The 19,126-nt window shown below is 53.3% G+C and overlaps 1 protein-coding gene across 1 annotated transcript; it reads right to left on the reverse strand.

Annotated features, from left to right (window-relative positions):
- Nucleotides 1–692: 692 nt before the first annotated feature.
- CTDNEP1 (CTD nuclear envelope phosphatase 1) lies at nucleotides 693–18,723 on the reverse strand. Its single transcript, XM_053260708.1, has 8 exons — nucleotides 18,283–18,723; nucleotides 8,794–8,860; nucleotides 8,527–8,645; nucleotides 7,605–7,676; nucleotides 4,331–4,447; nucleotides 3,855–3,966; nucleotides 2,826–2,910; nucleotides 693–1,276 (listed from the first exon to the last, which is right to left on the reverse strand). Exons 1-8 carry the CDS (start codon nucleotides 18,382–18,384, stop codon nucleotides 1,216–1,218), a joined length of 735 nt encoding a protein of 244 aa, XP_053116683.1. The 5' UTR covers nucleotides 18,385–18,723; the 3' UTR covers nucleotides 693–1,215.
- Between the last annotated feature and the right edge of the window lie 403 nt (nucleotides 18,724–19,126).

A 19,126-nucleotide genomic window follows, 5' to 3' on the forward strand; every position in this document is an offset into this window, starting at 1 on the left:
GAAGGCGAGCCAAGGGGCCAGGGACTCCCTCTCTCCCCGCCTCCCTTAGTGCCCGGCCTCTCCTGCTTTAGGGTGCAGGGCGACCTCTCGCCACCCGGCATCTCACTCAGAGAGAGCGAGCACCAGCTAACCACCTCAGTGCCAAGAAGCCGGCAAGCCAACTGCAGGCCCAAGGTGGTGGTGATGGGGCACAGGAGGTGGCCATCCTCCAAGCCTGCTCCTCTGGCCCCCAGCACTCAGGAAGGCGGCTTCATGCGCATCACCGACTCCTCTACCCCATACAGAGGAACCCAGATTCCGCTTCCCCCCCCCCTGCCCCCCCCAGGGAAGCCAGCCCAAGTAGTCTCCTGCACCCACAACTGCTCCAACTGGAGGAAGGGAAGAGAGAACCCCTTACCCTCCGTGACTGAAGCCTGAGGAAAACACCAGGGAAGAATGAAGAGCTTTAGGAGACTCTGTCCCACGGAGGCTGATGCTCAAGCCCCCAACCCACTCCCCCAGCAATAAGAACTCCTGGAAGTCAGTTTAAGGCTTTTTTCTCTCCACCTCGGGTCAAGGCTATAATATCAGCTCATGGTTCGACCCCTCCCGAGGAAAACAAAACAAAGGGCCCCGCAGAAGAATCGCCTCCTCCCAACATAAACTGGGGTGGAAGGGGGCAAAGACTGTTGAAGAATGAAGCCAGACGTGCCAACCTTCTAAAAAGGGCCTTCTGAGATGAAGGGGGCCTCTCTCTTTATCCAGAGAAAATGAAAAGACCAGAAGGGGGTGGGTGGGGGGGGGGAGAGAGCAGAAGGAGAAGTCAGATCTCTGTACAGGGAGCTCAGTCTTCAGAAGGAGAACTGCCACCTCCTCTCCCAAGTGTCTGTCGCACTCCTCTGTGCGGCTGGCTTGTTTCACCCCCTTTCTTGTCCATCCGCCCCCAGCAGCTGGTGGCACACAGAGTGTGCTGGCACCGCCCTTTGCTGCCCTGCCACATCACTGCCCGTCTCCACCCTGTTGCCTGTCAACATCAGGCGTGTAGGTGACTGGCTGGCGCAGGCGGGTGCCTGTCGGCTCGCGGGAGGGGAGGCCAGCCGACCCCCAGCCTAGCCCCTCCCCGTTAACGGAGTCCAAACACAGGTGCTAGAGTCCTTGCCGTGAGGGCAGGGGGTCCACGATGGCGGGATAAGGCAGAGGTTGTGGGCCAAACCCTGAAGAAAGGAGGAGCCGCCGTCACCAGAGGCGATGCTGGTGCAGGTTCCGGCTTAGCACCGAGCGGACATCTGCTGTGAACCTGGAGGGGCGCAAGCGAGTGAGTGAGTGAGTGAGCGAGCTAGCCGGGGCGGCGTCCCTCTGCCCTCCTCTTCACCCAGGCACCACCACCCCATCACCCCACTTTCATGCATTCACTGCCATGCCCCTTAAGGGAGAAGGAGCAACCTGAATCCTGATGCACAGGCAGAACGAAAGACTGCTTGGAAACAGCAGCTGGCTCAGAATGTGGCAGCCAGGGGAATGGCTGCAGCTCCTCTGGAGAAGGAAGAGCTTAGAACCGAGCAGTTCAGACTGGGGCCCCCAGATGCTGTTGGGCTACAACTCCCATCGTCCCCTGTCAAACTAGCCTCTGGCCCCGGTTTGAGAACCCCTGGCTTACAACCTAGTTGTCTTGGCTGCCAGGGACCAGAAACACCTCCACGTCCTCCTCTTGTGGGGCTTGAACTGCAAGGTGCTTCGGGAGTCCGTCTGGGCTGGAGGGCAGGGTAGGCGCATAACTACTATTGGACACAGGGAGCCCCGCACGCCTCTGCTCCCCGAGCGCCACTGGCTTTGGCCTCTGTTTCCAAGCACCGCTCCAGCTGCTGCTGCTGCCTCCCTTCTCAAGCGCTTCCCAGTCAAGGTCCGGGAAGCACCTTCTTCCCCATTTGCCTCCTTGATCTGGCACGGAGCCTTGGGAAAGCAGGCCCACTGCTCATCACCCTGGGGGCCACTCAACCCCAGTGAGCTTCTGGAAGAGTGGGATGCTGCAGTACCCGATTTGGGAACTGAGCCCCCTTTAAACAGACGCTCTGGGGCAGGCTTCTTAACAGTTGGCAGTTTCTATGAACAGTAGTCTTACTTTGCCCCCTGTTGCCCTGCTTTGGTTAGTTTGAGGACTGCATGCTGCCCTCAGTTCCCATTTTCCCCATTTCCACCCCACTTTGAGAAACACAGCTGAAAAGCAGGTTACAAAGACATGTAAATATTTCAAAAAAAATTTTTAAGCAAAACTAACTCATCCTTTAGCACAAGGCTCACAGCACTGTTCATGTAGGTGGACAGTCATAGGAAGCTGCCATATACTGAGTCCGATCCTTGGTCCATCTAACTCAATATTGTCTACCCAGACTGGCAGCGGCTTCTCCAAGGCTGCAGGCAGGAATCTCCCTCAGCCCTGTCTTGGAGATGCTGCCAGGGTGGGGACTTGGAACCGAGATGCTCTTCTCAGGGCAGCTCCATCCCCTGATAATAAGTTCTTACAGTGCTCACACATCAAGCCTCCCATTTATTTGCAACGAAGGTGGACCCTACTTAGCTAAGGAGACAAGTCATGCTTGCTACCGCAAGACCAGCTAACTCTCCTCAGTTGAGTCCATGAAGTTCTAATGGTGTGAAGACCACAGGGTAAGGATTCTAAGCTTGCATTCGAAAGGCTCACATAAGCACCCCCAGCCCGCTTTCTGGGCTGACCTGCCTGGTGCCTCTGGGCATCCCCTCCCCAACCTGAAGGCAGAACTCCGGGGCACTGCTTCCCAGCTCCTCTCCCTCTGCCGTCCCCATCCTGCAGCCCAGGTCCCTCCGCTTACCTCAAGGCATCAAGCATGGGGAGCAGGTTGAGAAGAGCTGTGTCACTGGGATCGCTGAACCACGACTTGATGGGTATCGCATTATCTGCCGGAGACAGATGGACCACGCTCACACCCACATTTTGGCCATTGTAGCGCCTGTGGCTGGGCTGTACCACTTTCAGACTTCAGATGGGGCACTCACTCACCCCTCCCATAAGGAAAAAAAATCCCCTGCACACAAAGACTAGCACGGTGGGGCAAAGAATCCTAGTCCAGCCTGCCCTCCGACCTGCTAGTTTTCTATGTGCAGGAGATTTTAAAAATAGGAACATTCCGTTATGCAAGTCCCTGCTTGCAGTGGTGGTTATTAATTCAGTTTCTATACCGCCCTTCCAAAAATGGCTCAGGGCGAGCTAGGTGATGAGTCCTAGGTCAGGCTGCCCACTTCCATGGGAGTCGGGTCTCCTCCTCTGCTCCTGGACTGGCTTCGCGGAGAGCACAGGGGCCTGCTCCTCAACCATTACTGCCAGAGGGGGACTTAGGCCACCCTGCAGGGCAAATCAGAACCTCCTCTTCATACACAAGCATGTTGAAAAGGGGGTGGGGAATTCACAGTAAGGATGGGACAATCCAGATGGAATGTTAGAGGCTGTCAAGGGGTTACTGAGACCACCACCACCCATTTCCCCCCAAACCAGCCTAGTGGATCAGACCAAAAAGGGGCCATCTAGTCCAGAGCTGCACAACTTCAGCCCTCCAGCTGTAGTTGGACTACAATTCCCATCATCCCTAGCCACAGCAGCCAGGGGTGATGGGAGTTGTAGTCCACAATCTGCAGGTGGGCTGAAGTTGCACAGGCCTGATTTAGGCTTTCTCCCTCCCCCAATGGCCAACCCGATGCCCACAAGGAGGCAACAGCCCCTTGTTCCCCCTGCCAGCAAATCAACTGGTACACAGCAGTTGGCACACTGCCTCTGAACATGGAAGTTCTATACAACCCATCCATTTTGTATGGAGGGAGCAGGAGGAGAGGGCCCCAGTCCCTACCTGGATGGCTCCTGTAGGCTCCTGGCGAATTGTCCAGGATGACTATGCTGGAGAGGTCATTATGTACGACTGAAAGGTCTTTGATGTAACTGCCCAGCTCCAAAGTGCAGTGCTGGAGGGAGGCAGAGAGGAAGAAATCAACCCCCTCTCAGACTGTGTGCACATGCACGCCCCTGCCCCATTCTCATCCCAAGGGGGAAATCTGGAGTGCAGCAGAACAGGAAGCCAGCAGGTGCAGTCACTGGCTTTTGAAATAAGCCCAAATATCTCTGGCAAAGGCACTGCCAAAGATGCTGGAAGCGGGAGAACTGCGCGTGCCTGTACAGCTTAGTCACAAGCAGTGTTAAGAGGCTGCTTAGGAAGAGGCACCAGCCAGCCCCTAGTCCAAGGAGGCCACCAGGAGAAGAACAAAGCAAGCCATCCAGGCCTCCCCTACAGCCCACTCTGGACAGAGTCCCCTGTCCTTTCCACCTCACCTGCCTGTAGTATCTCCTCTTCAAGATGCTCCTGTTATTGTCTAGCTTGTCGGCCACAGCAGAGCCGTAGATCTCCATGCTGGCTGTGAAGACCACCAGCTCGTACCACTGGCTCACCTGGGCAAACAGACAGGAGATGAGGAGGAGTCAAAATGTTGTAGGGGCCACCTCTGCCCCCCCTACTTATTTCACTCTCAAGAGGTTTCCAATGCAGACACGGGAGCCCAGATGCCAAGCCTCATCCATGCTTGCCTTAAGCCCTGCCTGTAACCCTTGCTCAACTCCTGAGAAACACACTCGAGCCGGTTAATGATCTCCCTGCCCCACCGCTATTTTTATTATCCCTCTTTTCTTGAATTTCTGCAAGGTCCTTCATGCCTCCGAGATAAACGGATTACACTAAGTCTTCCCAGAAAACTTCTTAGCCTGGCAAGCTACTATGAATGGGTTGTTAAGACAGATATTTTTCTCTGCCAAAGAAGCCAACAGAAAGGCAGAGTTCTAGGCAACAGTTTTGTTCTGATTTAAGGCAGGGTTTCCAAACTTGGGTCCCCCAATGCTGCTGGATGACAACTCCCACTGTGCGTGACGGGAGCTGTCGTCCAACAACATCTGGGAACCCAAGGCTGAGAAACCCTTGAAGAGAGAGCTCACAACCAGGGTCCCCACAGAAACTACACCCTGGAAGGTTTTGTTTAGCAGCATCCAGATTTTACTCTTCAAACCAGCTTTTGGTCAGTCGACTGTTGCCATGACTAGCTTACTGAAAACGTTGGCTCAGTGCATAGCAGCTGTGAAAAGGGCAAATACCATGCTAGGGATCCTTAGGAAGGGGAGCAAAAATAGCTCTTGATCTATGGTGTGGCCACATTTGGAATAATGGCCTGCATACAGCTCTGGCCACATCTTTTTCACACAGTGCATCATTAATCAATGGAATTCTCTGCCACAAGATGAGGCAATGGCCACTAGCTTGGAAGACATGAAGCAGGACTTCAAATTCATGGAAGGCTAGTCTTGATGGCTACCTCTAGGTTCAGAGGCAGGTAGCCTCCAAATATCAGTTGCAGGGGAGCAGTGGCAGGAGAGAGGGCCTGCCTTCATCTCCTGCTTGTGGGCTTCCCAGAGGCATCTGGTGGGCCACTGTGGGAAACCAGGTGCTGGACTGGATGAGCCTGGGCCTGATCCAGCAGGGAGTGTTCTTGTGTTCCTTTGTTGCTGGCTGCTTCCCACTTCCCCACACACACCCCGCAAATCTGCTCTCTATGCTTTGTTTTCCTATTCACGGCTTTTATTGTGTATTATGTGAGTTTGAGTGCTTCCTCAGAAAGGCAGGATAGATATTTCCCTGCAAATAAAGCTGGAGATCATGTACATTCCTTTTGTGTCTAATCCGTTACCATCTGCCCATCACTTTCAGACTGAAGGAGGACAAATTCTGTTCAACACTGCAACTGTCCTGAAACCCAGGGGCCTGTTTCAGCTTCTGAAGGAAAGAAGCTCCTGGCAACTGGGTGGGGTGGGAAGGGGGAGGAGGAGGAGGAGGAGAACTCCATGGGCTCAGCACAGAGAAGGCTGGGCAGCTAAAAAACAGCTGCCTGGCGGGGGGGGGGCGGGGGCTGGCTGATCCAGCTGGGCCAGGGCTTTGGCTCTGCCGTCACCCTCCGGGTCTGGCCTGCCGGGCTCTCTTAATCCCAGGCAGCTGCACTGGTCAAAAGGGCTCTCCTGCTCAGTGGAGGCTGCCCCACCAGCGCTCCCGACGACCCCGTTGCTGTGGTCGGCCATCCCCATTACCCAGAAGACAATTCTCTTCCCACCTCCAGGCAACTGCATTTCCAAGCCCACCAAGTGAAAAGACTTGGCTGTTCCTTGCTATGGGACCTTGTGAGCTCAGCCACCCCAGGAAAGTGGCCCCAAGGCAATGCCCAAGGGTGCCAATGCTCGGGGAACACACAACTGTGTTGGGAGCTGAGAAAATGCTGGCGTCATTTTCCGGCAGCAAGTACAAAGTTGTGGGGGGATATCACTATAAGTTGTCTGGCAGGGATCAGCTATAACCCATCGTGAAGGCAATGATATTGGGAAGTGGGGAAAGAGAGAGATGTCAGTAGCAGTGACATTTTCAGATGTCGCCTAAACTGAGGAGCTGATGGGCAAAGAGGAAGATGTGAAGCCAAGAGATTCCCAGCATCCTCTGCTCAGAGGCCCTCAGTTCTGTAAGGCAGGGTGTGACCCTCCCAGATATCAGGGAGCCAAGGAGCCTAGGAATTGAACCACAGTGCCCAGACTAGAACATCCAGACACAGAGTTATTTAATAAGAGATTTGCCCAGACAGACCTGTTTCTGTTCCAAGTAGGTTACTTGTAAAGGGGATAGACAGTAGCCGGTTCACTCTACCCCTACACAATGTCTGTTACTAAATCTGGTAATTTTGTCAAGTGTCCACTGCCTGACTCCTAAACCCAAGGATGGTCTGACTAGAATTAGCTGCCCTGTTAAAACCGATTGCAGTGAAGATGCTGGCCACAGCTTGGAAGGACAGAGGTTACCGAGCGGTTTGCCTGGCTGCAGGTCCATCTGCTAGTTGTGCCGAGGTCGCTCCTTCTGAATTCACACCCATCTCAGACTTGCCTCCCCCACAGACTAAGTGAATGCCACCTGCTTAGCCCTACAAGTCCTCAGTGGGAGTTATATTTAAGAGGCAACAGTCAGGTCCTTCAACAAATCGCCATGCTTCTGCTTCCTTCGAGGGCTCTCAACCGTGGGTCTCCAGATGAGGATGTCCTCCTACTCCCTTCATCCCAAAGGCCATTGTGGCTGGGAATAATGCGAGTTGTAGTCCAACATCATCTGGGGACTCAAGCTAGAGAACCCCTGACTTCCTTTATACTGCTATGGACACCGTCACAGAAAAGTGGGGTAGAAGGTAAGCAAATGATCATTCAAGGCTCAACTCAGAGGCAGGTGTCAGGAATCCATCTGCCACAAGCAATCTCGGGCTCTCTCAACTCACCTTGGCTGGTCCAGAGTGAGAGATGCCAGCAAGAGGTGGCTTGTCATCTTCTGCATTTGTCCACAGAGAAACACAGTGAAGGAGAATGAGGGGCCCAAAGCAGTCCAAGAAAGGGTAGGTGGGGGTGTAAGAAAAACCCAGAACTCCTCATTCATGCTGGCATAGCCGATAATCCAGGGAGAACCAACTCTGAAGCGTTGATAGGAGGGGAAGCCCCCTCAACCTTTCCCCTCTCCCCCCTCCCCCAGCTTGCTTCTTACCACTTCTAGAAAAAAGTCCACATGCGGCCTCTTATGTACAAAAAAGCGGACTGGATGCTTGTCTATGACGACCTGGTGGGGAAAATGAAGAGGACCACCTCAGTTGAAGCCTGGCAAATGCCTTGCACTACCTTTTGCCATAACTGGATTCAAGCAGCCTCAATCTTGGTGTGCGATCCAGCCTTCCATTTGCCAAGTGTGGCAACAACATTTAACTGCTTGGTGTGCAGATGCTCGGAGGGCTGAGCGAGACCTTTCATGTTCTACAAGTGAGCAGGATGGACACTGGCAACCCCAAATTCCAATATGAGCCCCGTACACAACTGACAATGTAGTGAAAAATTTCAGAGATGCTGCCAAGCGCTACCCTACAAGGCAGCAGGCAAGCTCGCACTTCTTCCGGGGGGGGGGGGCCTGGGGGCATGAGCTGTAGCCCCACCCGGCGCCATCAACCCAGCCAGCCCCTACTGGTCTGAGTGTCACCCAAATGCTCCCTCTGCTTCAAGTGTCTGGCCTGGAACGCAGCCGGCTAAGCACCACTTTCAGTTTTGCTTTTTAACGGATAGCTGGGCTAGGAACTGTAGGCTCTTTCCCTGGGCCCTGGACTTGAGAAACATCTACCTGCTACTCCTGCTAGCTGCAGCACCACAACGTTGCAAGCCAGGGAGTCACGGCCCAAAGTGAGGGCTCCGCTACAAACATGTGCAGTAAGGTCACCTCTGTGCATATGCAGAGCACCTCCTTCCCAAGTAACCAGAAGCGGTTCTCTGCACCGTTCGCACTCCAAGGCCTGTGAGATCTTCCCGTCGAGCTGTCCACATGCCACCGCCTCCTCCTCCTCCTCCCTCTTGTCCACGGACATCCCCATCTGTCCCTGTGCCCTGTTAGAGAGCTTGCTGCCTTCTGTCCAGAAGCAACTCACCTTAAGGATGAAGTCGGGGGGAGTGCCAGGCCTCACGGTGGGCCGCAGGACTCCGTCATGGTGGGAGTGTATCAGGGTCTCATCCAGGTCTAGGACAAGGATCTTCCTCTTCACCTGATCTGGGGGCGGGGTGGTGGGAAGAGACAGATCTTACTTGGAGCCCCCACATTCCCTTCTCCGGGCCCTTCTAGCACTCTGTACAACCCTGGGCGTGCGCTGGGGTGAAGGAAGTGGAAGAGATGCCATTCCAAGAGGAACAATACTTACTGAGTCGTTCCCGTGAAACTTTAGAGAGGGGAAGAATGTCGTAGCGCACCGTCTGGTACTGGATCACCTGCCAGACAAACACACACAAAACCTTCACATTTATGAGGGGAGACCCGACACGACCAACATCCCTGATCAGAGGCCTCCCAAGGTCACATCTGCATACCCGGCACCAAGGGGCAAATTCCAGAGGGCCAATCACATTCATCTGGTGCAAGACACACGAGAGAAAGCCTGGGGGCACCCTTAAAGCCTCACACCTTCCCCGATGGCCTCTAGGTCACCCATGACGCATTTGTGGGTTAGTCCTTAAGGTTGCTCTGAAGTACCTTGCTGTGCCAATTCATACAAAGAGGAGAAAGCAAACATACTAAAGTGTGGGGGGGGGGATCAGCAGCAAAGGGAAAACAACATGTTATGGCACCCAGAGATGTGGGGTGGGAAACTTTCTGAAACTTTTTTTTCCAGTGAAAATTTCTAAAACACCATTTAGCTTTGCGTGTGGGCATCAGAGAGAGAGTCCTAGACTGCTGCTTAAGCAGGGGAGGTGGCAATTTTCACCAATCTTCCCTTCCCTCTCAAGCCACTGTGCAAAACCAAAACATGTCCCGGACACTTGGGCACATATTCCAGTAATGTACAGTGGACTTCCGAGGGGAGGGAAGATTGGCAACGGGAGTTTTGAACTCGCACAGCTGTACACACCCCATGCTAATCCAGGTGTCCAGCGCAGCTTCATGAAATTAATTCGTAATGATGAATGGATACCAAACAATATTAGGCCAGTTCTGCCATTTCAGAGCAGCAGTTAATATTTTTCAGATGATAATGAATGAGGATACATGTGTTTTACTGATACACTGAGTATTTCAATTTTTTTTAAAAAATATCCACATAAAGCTTTGAATTTGTTTCAGTGTAACAAAGCACATGAAGTGTCTGTGTTGATTCCCCCAGCCCCAAAATTTCAGTTCATCTACTTGAAAAACCTTTGAGATACAGAGTGGAGAATTAATATGGTGAAAGAGTGTGATTTACACACAGCATGAATAGGTCAAACATGCCAAATCAGATCATAATCTGTTTAGGGCATCAGGAAAATTTGTATATAGTAGTACTTTTCTGAGGAAATATAAATCCAAATTTTATGCAAATGAGGGGGGGAATTTTCCAGTTCAAAGTTTTCCAAACCCCACATCTGATGACACCCCATGATCTGTGTTCCCTCTAGCAGAAATTCACAGATCTTGTTGTCTACAACTCCCATAATACCCAAGCAAAAGCCATTACAGCTGGGGATTCTGGGAGTTGTAGTCGACAATATCTGGGAATCCCTCTTAGAGGGAACACTGCCCACGATCCCTCAAAAATGCACCCTTTTCTATTTATAAGGTTTGATGGTTTTCAACCATCTCTCCCCCTCCATCTTGCAGCTGCATCGCAGCTTTGAAAATGGAATGTATTCCCGAGGAGCAAAAGGAAAATATGTTGGGAGTTCTCTTAAAGTATGGGTGGCAGGGAGAGGAGCTAGGCCTTTGGGGTTCTCTCAAAGGTTCAGCCAGAACCTAAACAAGAACGCTAACCACGGCTCCACCCTACCAATCGGTCTAGGCATTTTAGTCCCAGTTTTCATCCAAAGAGCTCAAGGCAACAGTGTGGTTGAAGTACTGGACCAGGGACAGAGAGATACAGGTTCCAATCCCCACTCAGCCATGATAGTCACAGGGCGACCTTGGACCAGTGACCACCTCTCAGAGTAGCCTCCCTACAAGAGCTGCTACAGGATCAAATGTGAAGTGGGAGGAAGAACCACACTCACCTCCCACCCAGTGTTCCCTCTAACAGGAATTCCCAGATGCTGACCACAACTTCCGTAACACCCAAGCAAAAGCCACTGCAGCTGGGGATTCTGGGAGTTGTAGTTAGCAGCTGGGAATCCCTGCCACTGATTCTATGTGCAGCCTCGAGACAAAGTTGTGTGTCCTGGCACTAGCAGCTGTGAACCCTCAAAACATGCCCCCGCCCCCACAATTCTCTTGTTCCACTTTTGCAAGCTGCAGTTAGATTAAAAACATCCACTGAGCCTTCCTCCTGTATTCATGCATTCTAATTTTCCCCTTTTTGGAAGCAGCTGTTAGTTTGGGCTTATCAAATCCAGCCATTTGCTCCTTTAGAATTCCTGCTAAATTCTGATAGGCAGGAAAGAGGCCTTGCATAGCACGGGAAGGGGAAGCCATGCAAACAATGAGTTTCTTTTACACAGGACTCAGCCCTGTGGGGCACAAAGCACACTCAGCCTCACCTCCAAACCCGACTGCATTTTGTTCAAACATCTGTAGAACAGCCATGCGACAGGCAGACGCTTCATCACAAGAACTGGATCACGCAGAGCAGGGGTTACCAATCCTGGGTCCCCAGATGTGGCCAAAGGGATGATGTTCAACATCTGGGGAGCCAAGCTTGCGAACCGCTGGACCAGTGTTCCCTGTAACAGGGATTCCCAGATCTTGTTGACTACAACTCCCATAATACCCAGCCAAAGGCTACTGCAGCAGAGGATTATGGGAGCTGTAGTCAACACCTGGGAATACAAGAGACATTGTCCTGATCCCAACCGCAGCTAGCCAGAGGCTGACAGGAAGTCCACAAACCACAGGACATGAAGGCCAAAGCCCCGGCTGTCTGCCCACCAGCAAACGGTATTCTGCAGCATGTATCCTCTGAACATGGAGGTTCTATTCAGGCATCTTGGCTCACAGCTGCAGATGGACGTCTCCTCCAGATCCCCCAATCTGTCAAAGCCTTCTCAGCCTGTGGCCATCATTACAGCGACCTGTATAACTTAATTCTGTGTTGTGAAGGACTTTCTTGCTTCTATGCTGGATCCCTGGCCACTCAAGTTCATGGGATGAACCCACATTTCCAGGACAACAGAGAGAATCTCCCTCTCTCCACACCGTGTCCTTACCACACCTCTCAAGGCGAGGGGCATCTCATGAGAAAGGGCATCCCAGGGAGGAGCCACTGCTGGGTGGAAAAGCACATGCCAGGGAAGGCCCCTGAACCTGCAAGCACCCTTCAGTTCAAAGGGCCGGAGGTGGTGGCGGCAGCAGCAGCAGGGAAGAGACCTTATAGGTCAGTGGCCAGTGGGAGCCTGCAGTGCTGGGCTGGAGGGCTGGACGGCCCAATCAGGGGGCCCAACTTGCAAGGCAGATCTTTGCCCCTCCCGGGGGCTATTTTTGCCACCCACCTGCTGCTCCTCCTCAAAACACCCTGCTCTTCCTCCTCCTCCTCCGCGAGGGCAGCAGGATGGGCACAAGCCCAACAGCCTCCCAGCAGCTGCCCCTCAAGTGCCTCCAGAAGGCACCTGCAAAGCCCACGCGTTGAGGAGACGCCCTCCTGCCCTCCCCAGCCTCCTTCCAAAATTAGCAAGCGGCCTGAAAGCCCTTGAGAGAGGCTCCTGGCCTCTGGAATATGGGAAGCCAGCCAAGCACAGGCTCTGAGACCGGTGACTGGAAGGAGAAAGCGGTGAGAGGCCCAGCAGCCTGGGGAGGGAGGGAGGGAAGGGATCCAGCGGCATCCTGAGCCAATCACACCACCCATGGGGGCCCCCCAGCCCAGGCTTCACCCCACCTGGGAGAAGGGAAAGAGGACAGCGAGGGTCACAGGCTGCAACGGGCCTGCTCCACTCCGCCCACACTTCGCTTCCCGCCCTCGTCTTGCAGCGCGTGTGGTGGCCAAGGGGCTCTCAGCCTTGGGCCGCCAGATGCTGTCTGACTACAATGGCCACAGCCTTTGGCCACGGTGGCTGGGGATGGTGGACACTGTAGTCTGACACTCTCTGGGGAGCCAAGGCTGAGAAGCCCTCTTGCAGTGCCATGCCGGCACACGGGCCTGTGGGGCAGCCACCACACTGCCAAGAGGACACGTTCCCCTCCAAGACGTGCGCATGTGCGAGCGCTCACAACTTTTGGGATGTCTGCTCAGTTCATTTTCGATCCCGCTCAGGATGAAGCAGGAAGGCCCCATTCTGAATGCACATGGTGCGCACACATTGCCTTGATACTGCTGCCAGAACAAAACTCATTCTGCACAGAGATGGAATAAATTAGAGGGATCACTGCAACCGAATGGACATTTCCGGTCACCCCATCTCAAGAAATAATGACAGACACTGCAGAATTGGGAGGACGGTGACTGAAGAGGGAAACCAGAACCGTCAGGTGACTAGAACAGTTCCTGACAGGGGAAGCCAGAACACACTTAGGGCTATTTTGTTTGGGGGGGGGGAACAGACCGGGGTGGGAGCCGTGCACAAGTGTGGAGGAAGTGGCAAGACCTTGGGGGCCACCTGGTGAAATCAACTGGGAGCAGATTCAAGACAGACAAAAGAATGTCCTTTTCTACTCGACACATGATTAACTGCCATTTCTGGACACAAGATGCAGTGATGGCCAGTCGCTTAGATGGCTTTGAACGGGATGCTGGACTAGGCAGATCTTCTGTCTGATCCAACAGGTCTTTTCTAAGGTTCTTTGAGTGTGACGGTGAAATGGAGGGAGCTGGCAAGGTGGATTGCTACCCTCAGAGTGCGTGTTCACCTGGACTTTGCTGTGCAAGGGGCCACACTACCCAGAGTGCCACCACAGAGAGGCATTTCCCCCTCCCATCAAACAGAAGTTTGTAACAGGAAACTTCTAGCTGTAAATGCTGATTACAATTAAAATCAATCACTGAACACATGTGAACTTCCACCCGGCTCAAAGGTGGAGAAACAAGGGTCTGGAGCAAGGACAGGGAAGAGACTTCTAGCCGTCAGGCGGGGATTATTTCTGTGTCCTCCAGTTCCCGGCACATCACACACACTCACTTGGAGTCTCAGTCGAATCACCCCTACCTAGAACCAGCGAGGCATTCGGGGCTCCTGCTTTCCTCTTGGCTCAAGTGCTTTGACTGGGGCCACTGGCTCTGCAGACACCTTGTGTTCTGATACGGCCATGGACAGACCTGCCTATGGGCAAAGGGCCAGTCAAGGGGGACTCGAGGTCATTTCCAATTCCTAGAAAGCCCAGCAGGCCTGCTCCTAACTGCCCCTCACCCCACCTCGAGCACAGCAGCTGCCCCCATGCACCCTGGGCCTACTACACACCCTCACAGCAACTCACAAGTCAAGGAACATGCTCTCGCCAGGGGCTGGAGAAACCCAGGGTTGCTAGTCACTCAAGCGCCTTGGAAAGGGAGAAGATAGGAGTGCAGATGTTCATTTACAGCATGAATGTTTTATCTGAATTATATATATTGTGGGACCCTGAAATGCCAAGAGAAAAGCAAGGCAAAATAGTCCAAGACTGCCACCCAAACAGTCGTGGCTGATCCCTCTCTCCAAAAGGGACGGTTCTGAACCACGATAGGGAACAGTTGCCAAGGCAGTTAAGGGGATCCCTTCCCACCCTACTTTCCTCCAAAAAAGCAGCACCCAAGTTACAAGCTGTCGCTGACCCACATGGTCAACCCAACCTCAAGCCAGGCTCCCTCTGCGTGGAGCTGAACAGAGGAACTGCAAAGCTCCCATCCCCTCTCTTCACACGACTGCCCTCAACACCATGGCAATGGCAGCAGCACAGGAGAGAGAGGCAGAATTCACCTTCTTTCAAGAAGTCATTCTCTTATTCAGGGCTGCTCAGGATGGCCAGACACAAGGTCAGTTTTGACTGCTTGGCTAGCCACACTACTTCCAAGGCGGCAAGGAAAGGGGGATCTAAACAGCCTTCAGCACAGTGATCCCTGCAACAGGGATTCCCAGATGTTGTGGACCACAACTCCCATAATTCCCAGCCAAAGACCACTGCAGCTGGGGATGCTGGGAGTTGTAGCCAACGTCTGGGAGTCTGTGTTACAGAGGACACAATTCAGACCCTCTGAATCCACAGTTCTTCCATTCTTTGCAAGAACTTAAAGGAAACAAGTACTGTAACTGTTGCCTACACCATTTCCCACAAACACACACTCTCTTGTCTCAGGGTGAAGGCCCATCAGCCTAACAGTGGGGCAACTTGGAAGGAAAGATGGCAAGCCAGACCCACAGAAACACACCGTGCCATCACTTCCTTATCACGTCAACAGCCATGTTCTGTGTGCATGGGAAGGCTGAGAAGTCAGTATCTCTGGCACCCCATAGTCAGCGTCAGTGCTGCTGCTGCTGCCGCCACTGCCTCAGGACCATAATGGGGGCCAAAGACTTCGAGGAAGCCTCTTGTCCTGGTTCTGGCTCAGTTCACCTGCACCAGCCTCTGCGGAACTAGCCAAAGGGATGGAAGTGACTCAGATGCCACCTGGCAAACACCTCCCACAAGACAGAGGCATTTGCACAGCGAAACATCGCACCCCACACACAGAGATCAGCCAACGCACTTCAGATCTCCAGGCACAGGCAGAGAGCTGGGGTGAGGCACTGAAGCGAACTAGCCACTGAGTAAGGAACTCTTGCCAGACAAAGCCGGCTCACTAGTCCCTCTGGCTCAGGCCCAAAGTGCCCCGTCTCAAATATGGCAACCAGCTAGGCCACGAGCGTAACACAAGCCACAAGGCTTTCCAGAAGGAAGTCTTATCAAGTACCAAACTCCCACCCTGTTGTCTTCAGGCAAATGCTAAAACTGGGCAGACCTTTCTATCTGCCAAGTGCAGGAGAGTTCCTACTGAAGTTGCCTCCTCCACAATGGCAGGCTACTGTTGTGGCCATTTCACAGATGCAGGAGCCCAGACACAGTTGACCCCAAGGCAACAGTCAGCCCCTGAGAGGAACGGGCAGTGGACTCACCACACCCATGTCAAAATCCAGGGTAACCCCTGGGGCTGCATTCATTGCTCCCACAGTCCTGCTTGAGGAGGGGACATGGAGAAGGAGAGCAGAGGGCTGCTTTCTCCAATACTTTAACAAAAAGGAGAGGGAGCATTCTTTTTAGAGCAGGACTACTCAACTGCGGCCCTCCAGCTGATTTTGGACTACAGTTTCCAGCATCCCTAGCCACAGTAGTCAGGGATGATGGGAGTTGTAGGCCAACATCTGCAGGAGAGCCAGAGTTTAGTAGCCCTGATTTAGGGCCTCAGACATGTTCTTACACACAAGTAGTAACAGCAGACAGATGCATCACGTCCTGTTGGCAAAAGAACAAACTAACTTGATACTGAACTCTTCACAGCCTCCCATCAGCTACACTCTCTGTCTCCCAAGAAACCCTGGCATTCTGGTGCTCTCTCTCAAAACTCCTAGACTCTGATCCACCTAGAAGATGGAGAGGAACCCCGTGGGCCTGGCTCTTGCATTCCACAGGTCTGCAACACCACCTCCTGAATTACATTTAAACTAAGGCTCATAAATCCAAGCAGGAGAGGCAGCTTTCTCTCTCAGCCAGGCTTCAAGGAGCTGCTGTGAGCTTAAATCGCCTTTGACTGAACAATCTGTACCTGCTCCAGTTACATGTGACACCTCAGGTTGGCTGAGAAAGCAAGACGACTGCTTTGTGGTTCCTGCCACATTGTGTGGAGGCCAGCTTGGTTTCCCCTTCCTTTTCCTCTAGCCCCAATTCACGCGAAAAATGGAGGAAACCCCACACAGAACTGGGTGCAAAACACCACTCTGTGGGTGGGGAGAGGAGAGAGGTGCAGTTCCTGCAGGTTGATAACTAAGAAAGGTGAGAAAATTTCTAAAGATCTGTTGAAGTTGTAAGCTGAAAGATCAAGTTTGGGCAACTTTCAGGGCTGGAAATGCACCCATCGGTCAAAACAAGTTCTACATGGGGACTGAAAAGTAGTTTCAAGTTAACTAGGATTCACATTTTGCTTAATGCAACTCTAAGCTCTCTCACAGCCTGCCTTCCTCTCCAGACTGAGAGGAACCTAGGGCTTTCCTGAACTGCATAAACACTTAACTGGAAACTCCTCCTGCCACAACCAGAGGCTGGAAGGTCAGCCACTCACTCGCCCTCTCTCCAGTGGGTATTTTAAAGGAAGGTCTCGTTTGCTTTTGACCAGATGGCCCACTTTGACAACGCAAGATCTGTGAAGAGATGTTGCAGCCACAGGTAGAGAAATCCTGCACCAAACTTCTACACAAGACTAAAACTGAGATATTTCCTCTCCAGAAAGAAACTCAGTTTTGACATCCAGACTATCTGCCAGCCCAACCCAGCATCTAAGTACAACCCAGAGCCAAGATCTCAGCCTCTACATGCAGACTTTGCCCACAGAAGTAAGAAAATCCACATCTAGCCTGTTTCCATCTCCATTACATCCTCTTTCAAGATCCACTCAACAAGATATCTCAAATCTGGTCACCACTTCCTGCCTCAATCCAGGAATGAGCTCTTGGGATAGATCTGCCCAGTAGTTTACACAGACTTTGGGCACATATGCAACAGAACCTGCTCCTTGTTTCCACTCTGCATTGCCCACAACTCCAACCTGCTTATAAGACACTCCAGAGGTGAAGATCACACTACCTGTGGACTCCCCAGTATAAGTTCTGGTCTTACTCAAGTCCTTCAAGCCCACATTTTATTTATATCACTAAACCAACTTGTACAGGCCTTTATAAAGGTCAGGTCCCTGCCCCAGTGAGCTTACAGCCTAGAGTCTGACACAGGGGAGCCGTCAGAGGAAAAGAGAAACATGGACAAAATGTTTTTAGTCTTGCGTGGACAATGTGTGTTAGCTCAGTTGCACATACTTAGGCTTAGTTTCAGTTGGGATAAGGGATTATTAAGGGGTTGTACTAAAACTTGGGGAAAAGTGTTTTTAAGAGGAATTTAAAAGGCTAGGCATAAGAAATCACTCTAGAAGAAGAATCTGGCATCAAGTTCTTCTAAGCCCGTTTCCACCTGCCTCTTCGGCCTTCCCTTACAGCTTCCTTGCCCCAACTGCCTCAGGTGAGGCACTCCACAATTCCCTTGTTTTCCCTTCACTTCATCAGCCGGGTCCTTTTCACCCATCGCCATCCTCTACCATCCCATACAAGCCTCCACTTCCCAGGTGAGCTGCCTAGAGCGGCCAAATATCTCCCCCGGTCCACATCACCTTGCTTTTTCCAGGGCTTCTAGCATGAAGCCAGCCAGCCGCGATTCCCTTTTTGGTACAGTCTTATCGTGTCCTCCCTCCCAGCCCCTCAGGACACTCTGGACGGATAACCAACCCCACAGCGTTTCAACCTCACAACAGCCCAGCGAGGTAGGTCAAGCCGGGGAGGAAGAGGCTGGCCCCCAGATGACCGAAGGAGCCTTCCATGGCTAGCCGAGAGCTGGGAGCCCGGGGCTCGCCTAGGAGCCCCACACATCGCACTGCCCTCCCCGAGGCCCGCCACTCCTCTCATCTCTGTGAGGGCCATGGCCAGCCGGCCGCTCGCGGAAGGGAGGAAGGGAGCGCTCTGCGTGCGCTCAGAGGCACTTGCCCGCGGTGGGGGGGTGGGGACGGGGAGAGGGAGAGGGAGCTACTCACGGTGCGGGCCTGCCGCCGCAGGAGGTAGAGCAGGAAGCCCCAGAGCTTGGCGGCGAAGGCGAGGAAGGCGCGGAGGCCCAGCAGGCACTGCGAGCGCATCATCCCGCCGGCGGGGCCCGCCGCGCCCCCGGCCCGGCCCAGCTCCGCCAGCTTCCAGCGGGGACGGACGGGAAAGAAGGAAGGAAGGGGTGGGGGGCGAGGCAGCAGCGGCGGGAGGAGGAAGGGGGGCTGCCGCCCTCCGGCTCAGCCCGTGCCGGCGGGCTCCGCCATCTTAGCTGCCCACGACGACGGGCGCCGCTGCTCGGTGGCTGCCGGCTCCGGCGGGGAAGCGCTCCCCTCCCCCGCTGCCTCTGGCCTCTTCTCCGGTCCACTTCCGGGGCAGCCGACGGAGCGCCAGGGACTACTTCCGGGAAGAGAGTAGGGGTCCTCCCAGCCAATAGGAAGTCGAGGAAAAAGCCGCCGCCGCCGTCGCCGCGCCTCGAGAGTCGGGCAGCGGGTGTGCAATGCGCGTGCGCGGCAGCACTAGGCAAGGAAAGATGTAAGCCTGCGGTCTATATGGTGAAAGAAGAGGGAGCTGCGCATGCGCTTAGCGGAGGACTCGGCCAAGTCAATGGACGAGATGAAGAATGACTCACAGAGGGAATAAAAGGTCAGAGTGACCCATCTCACGGTCTTCACAGGGAGCTTCCGGGTTTATCTTGGGAGCTTTTTGCTGTCTGCAAAGGGCGGAAGCGAGAGATGTCTAGAGAAATAAATTAAGAAGTGCAAAATTTCACTGTACATGTGATGCGAGGAGAGTCAACACATGCCCCCTCCCAAAAGAAGATAGCAGCAAATCAGGAGC

This window comes from Hemicordylus capensis, chromosome 6, assembly GCF_027244095.1.
Source record: "Hemicordylus capensis ecotype Gifberg chromosome 6, rHemCap1.1.pri, whole genome shotgun sequence".
NCBI lineage: Eukaryota > Metazoa > Chordata > Lepidosauria > Squamata > Cordylidae > Hemicordylus > Hemicordylus capensis.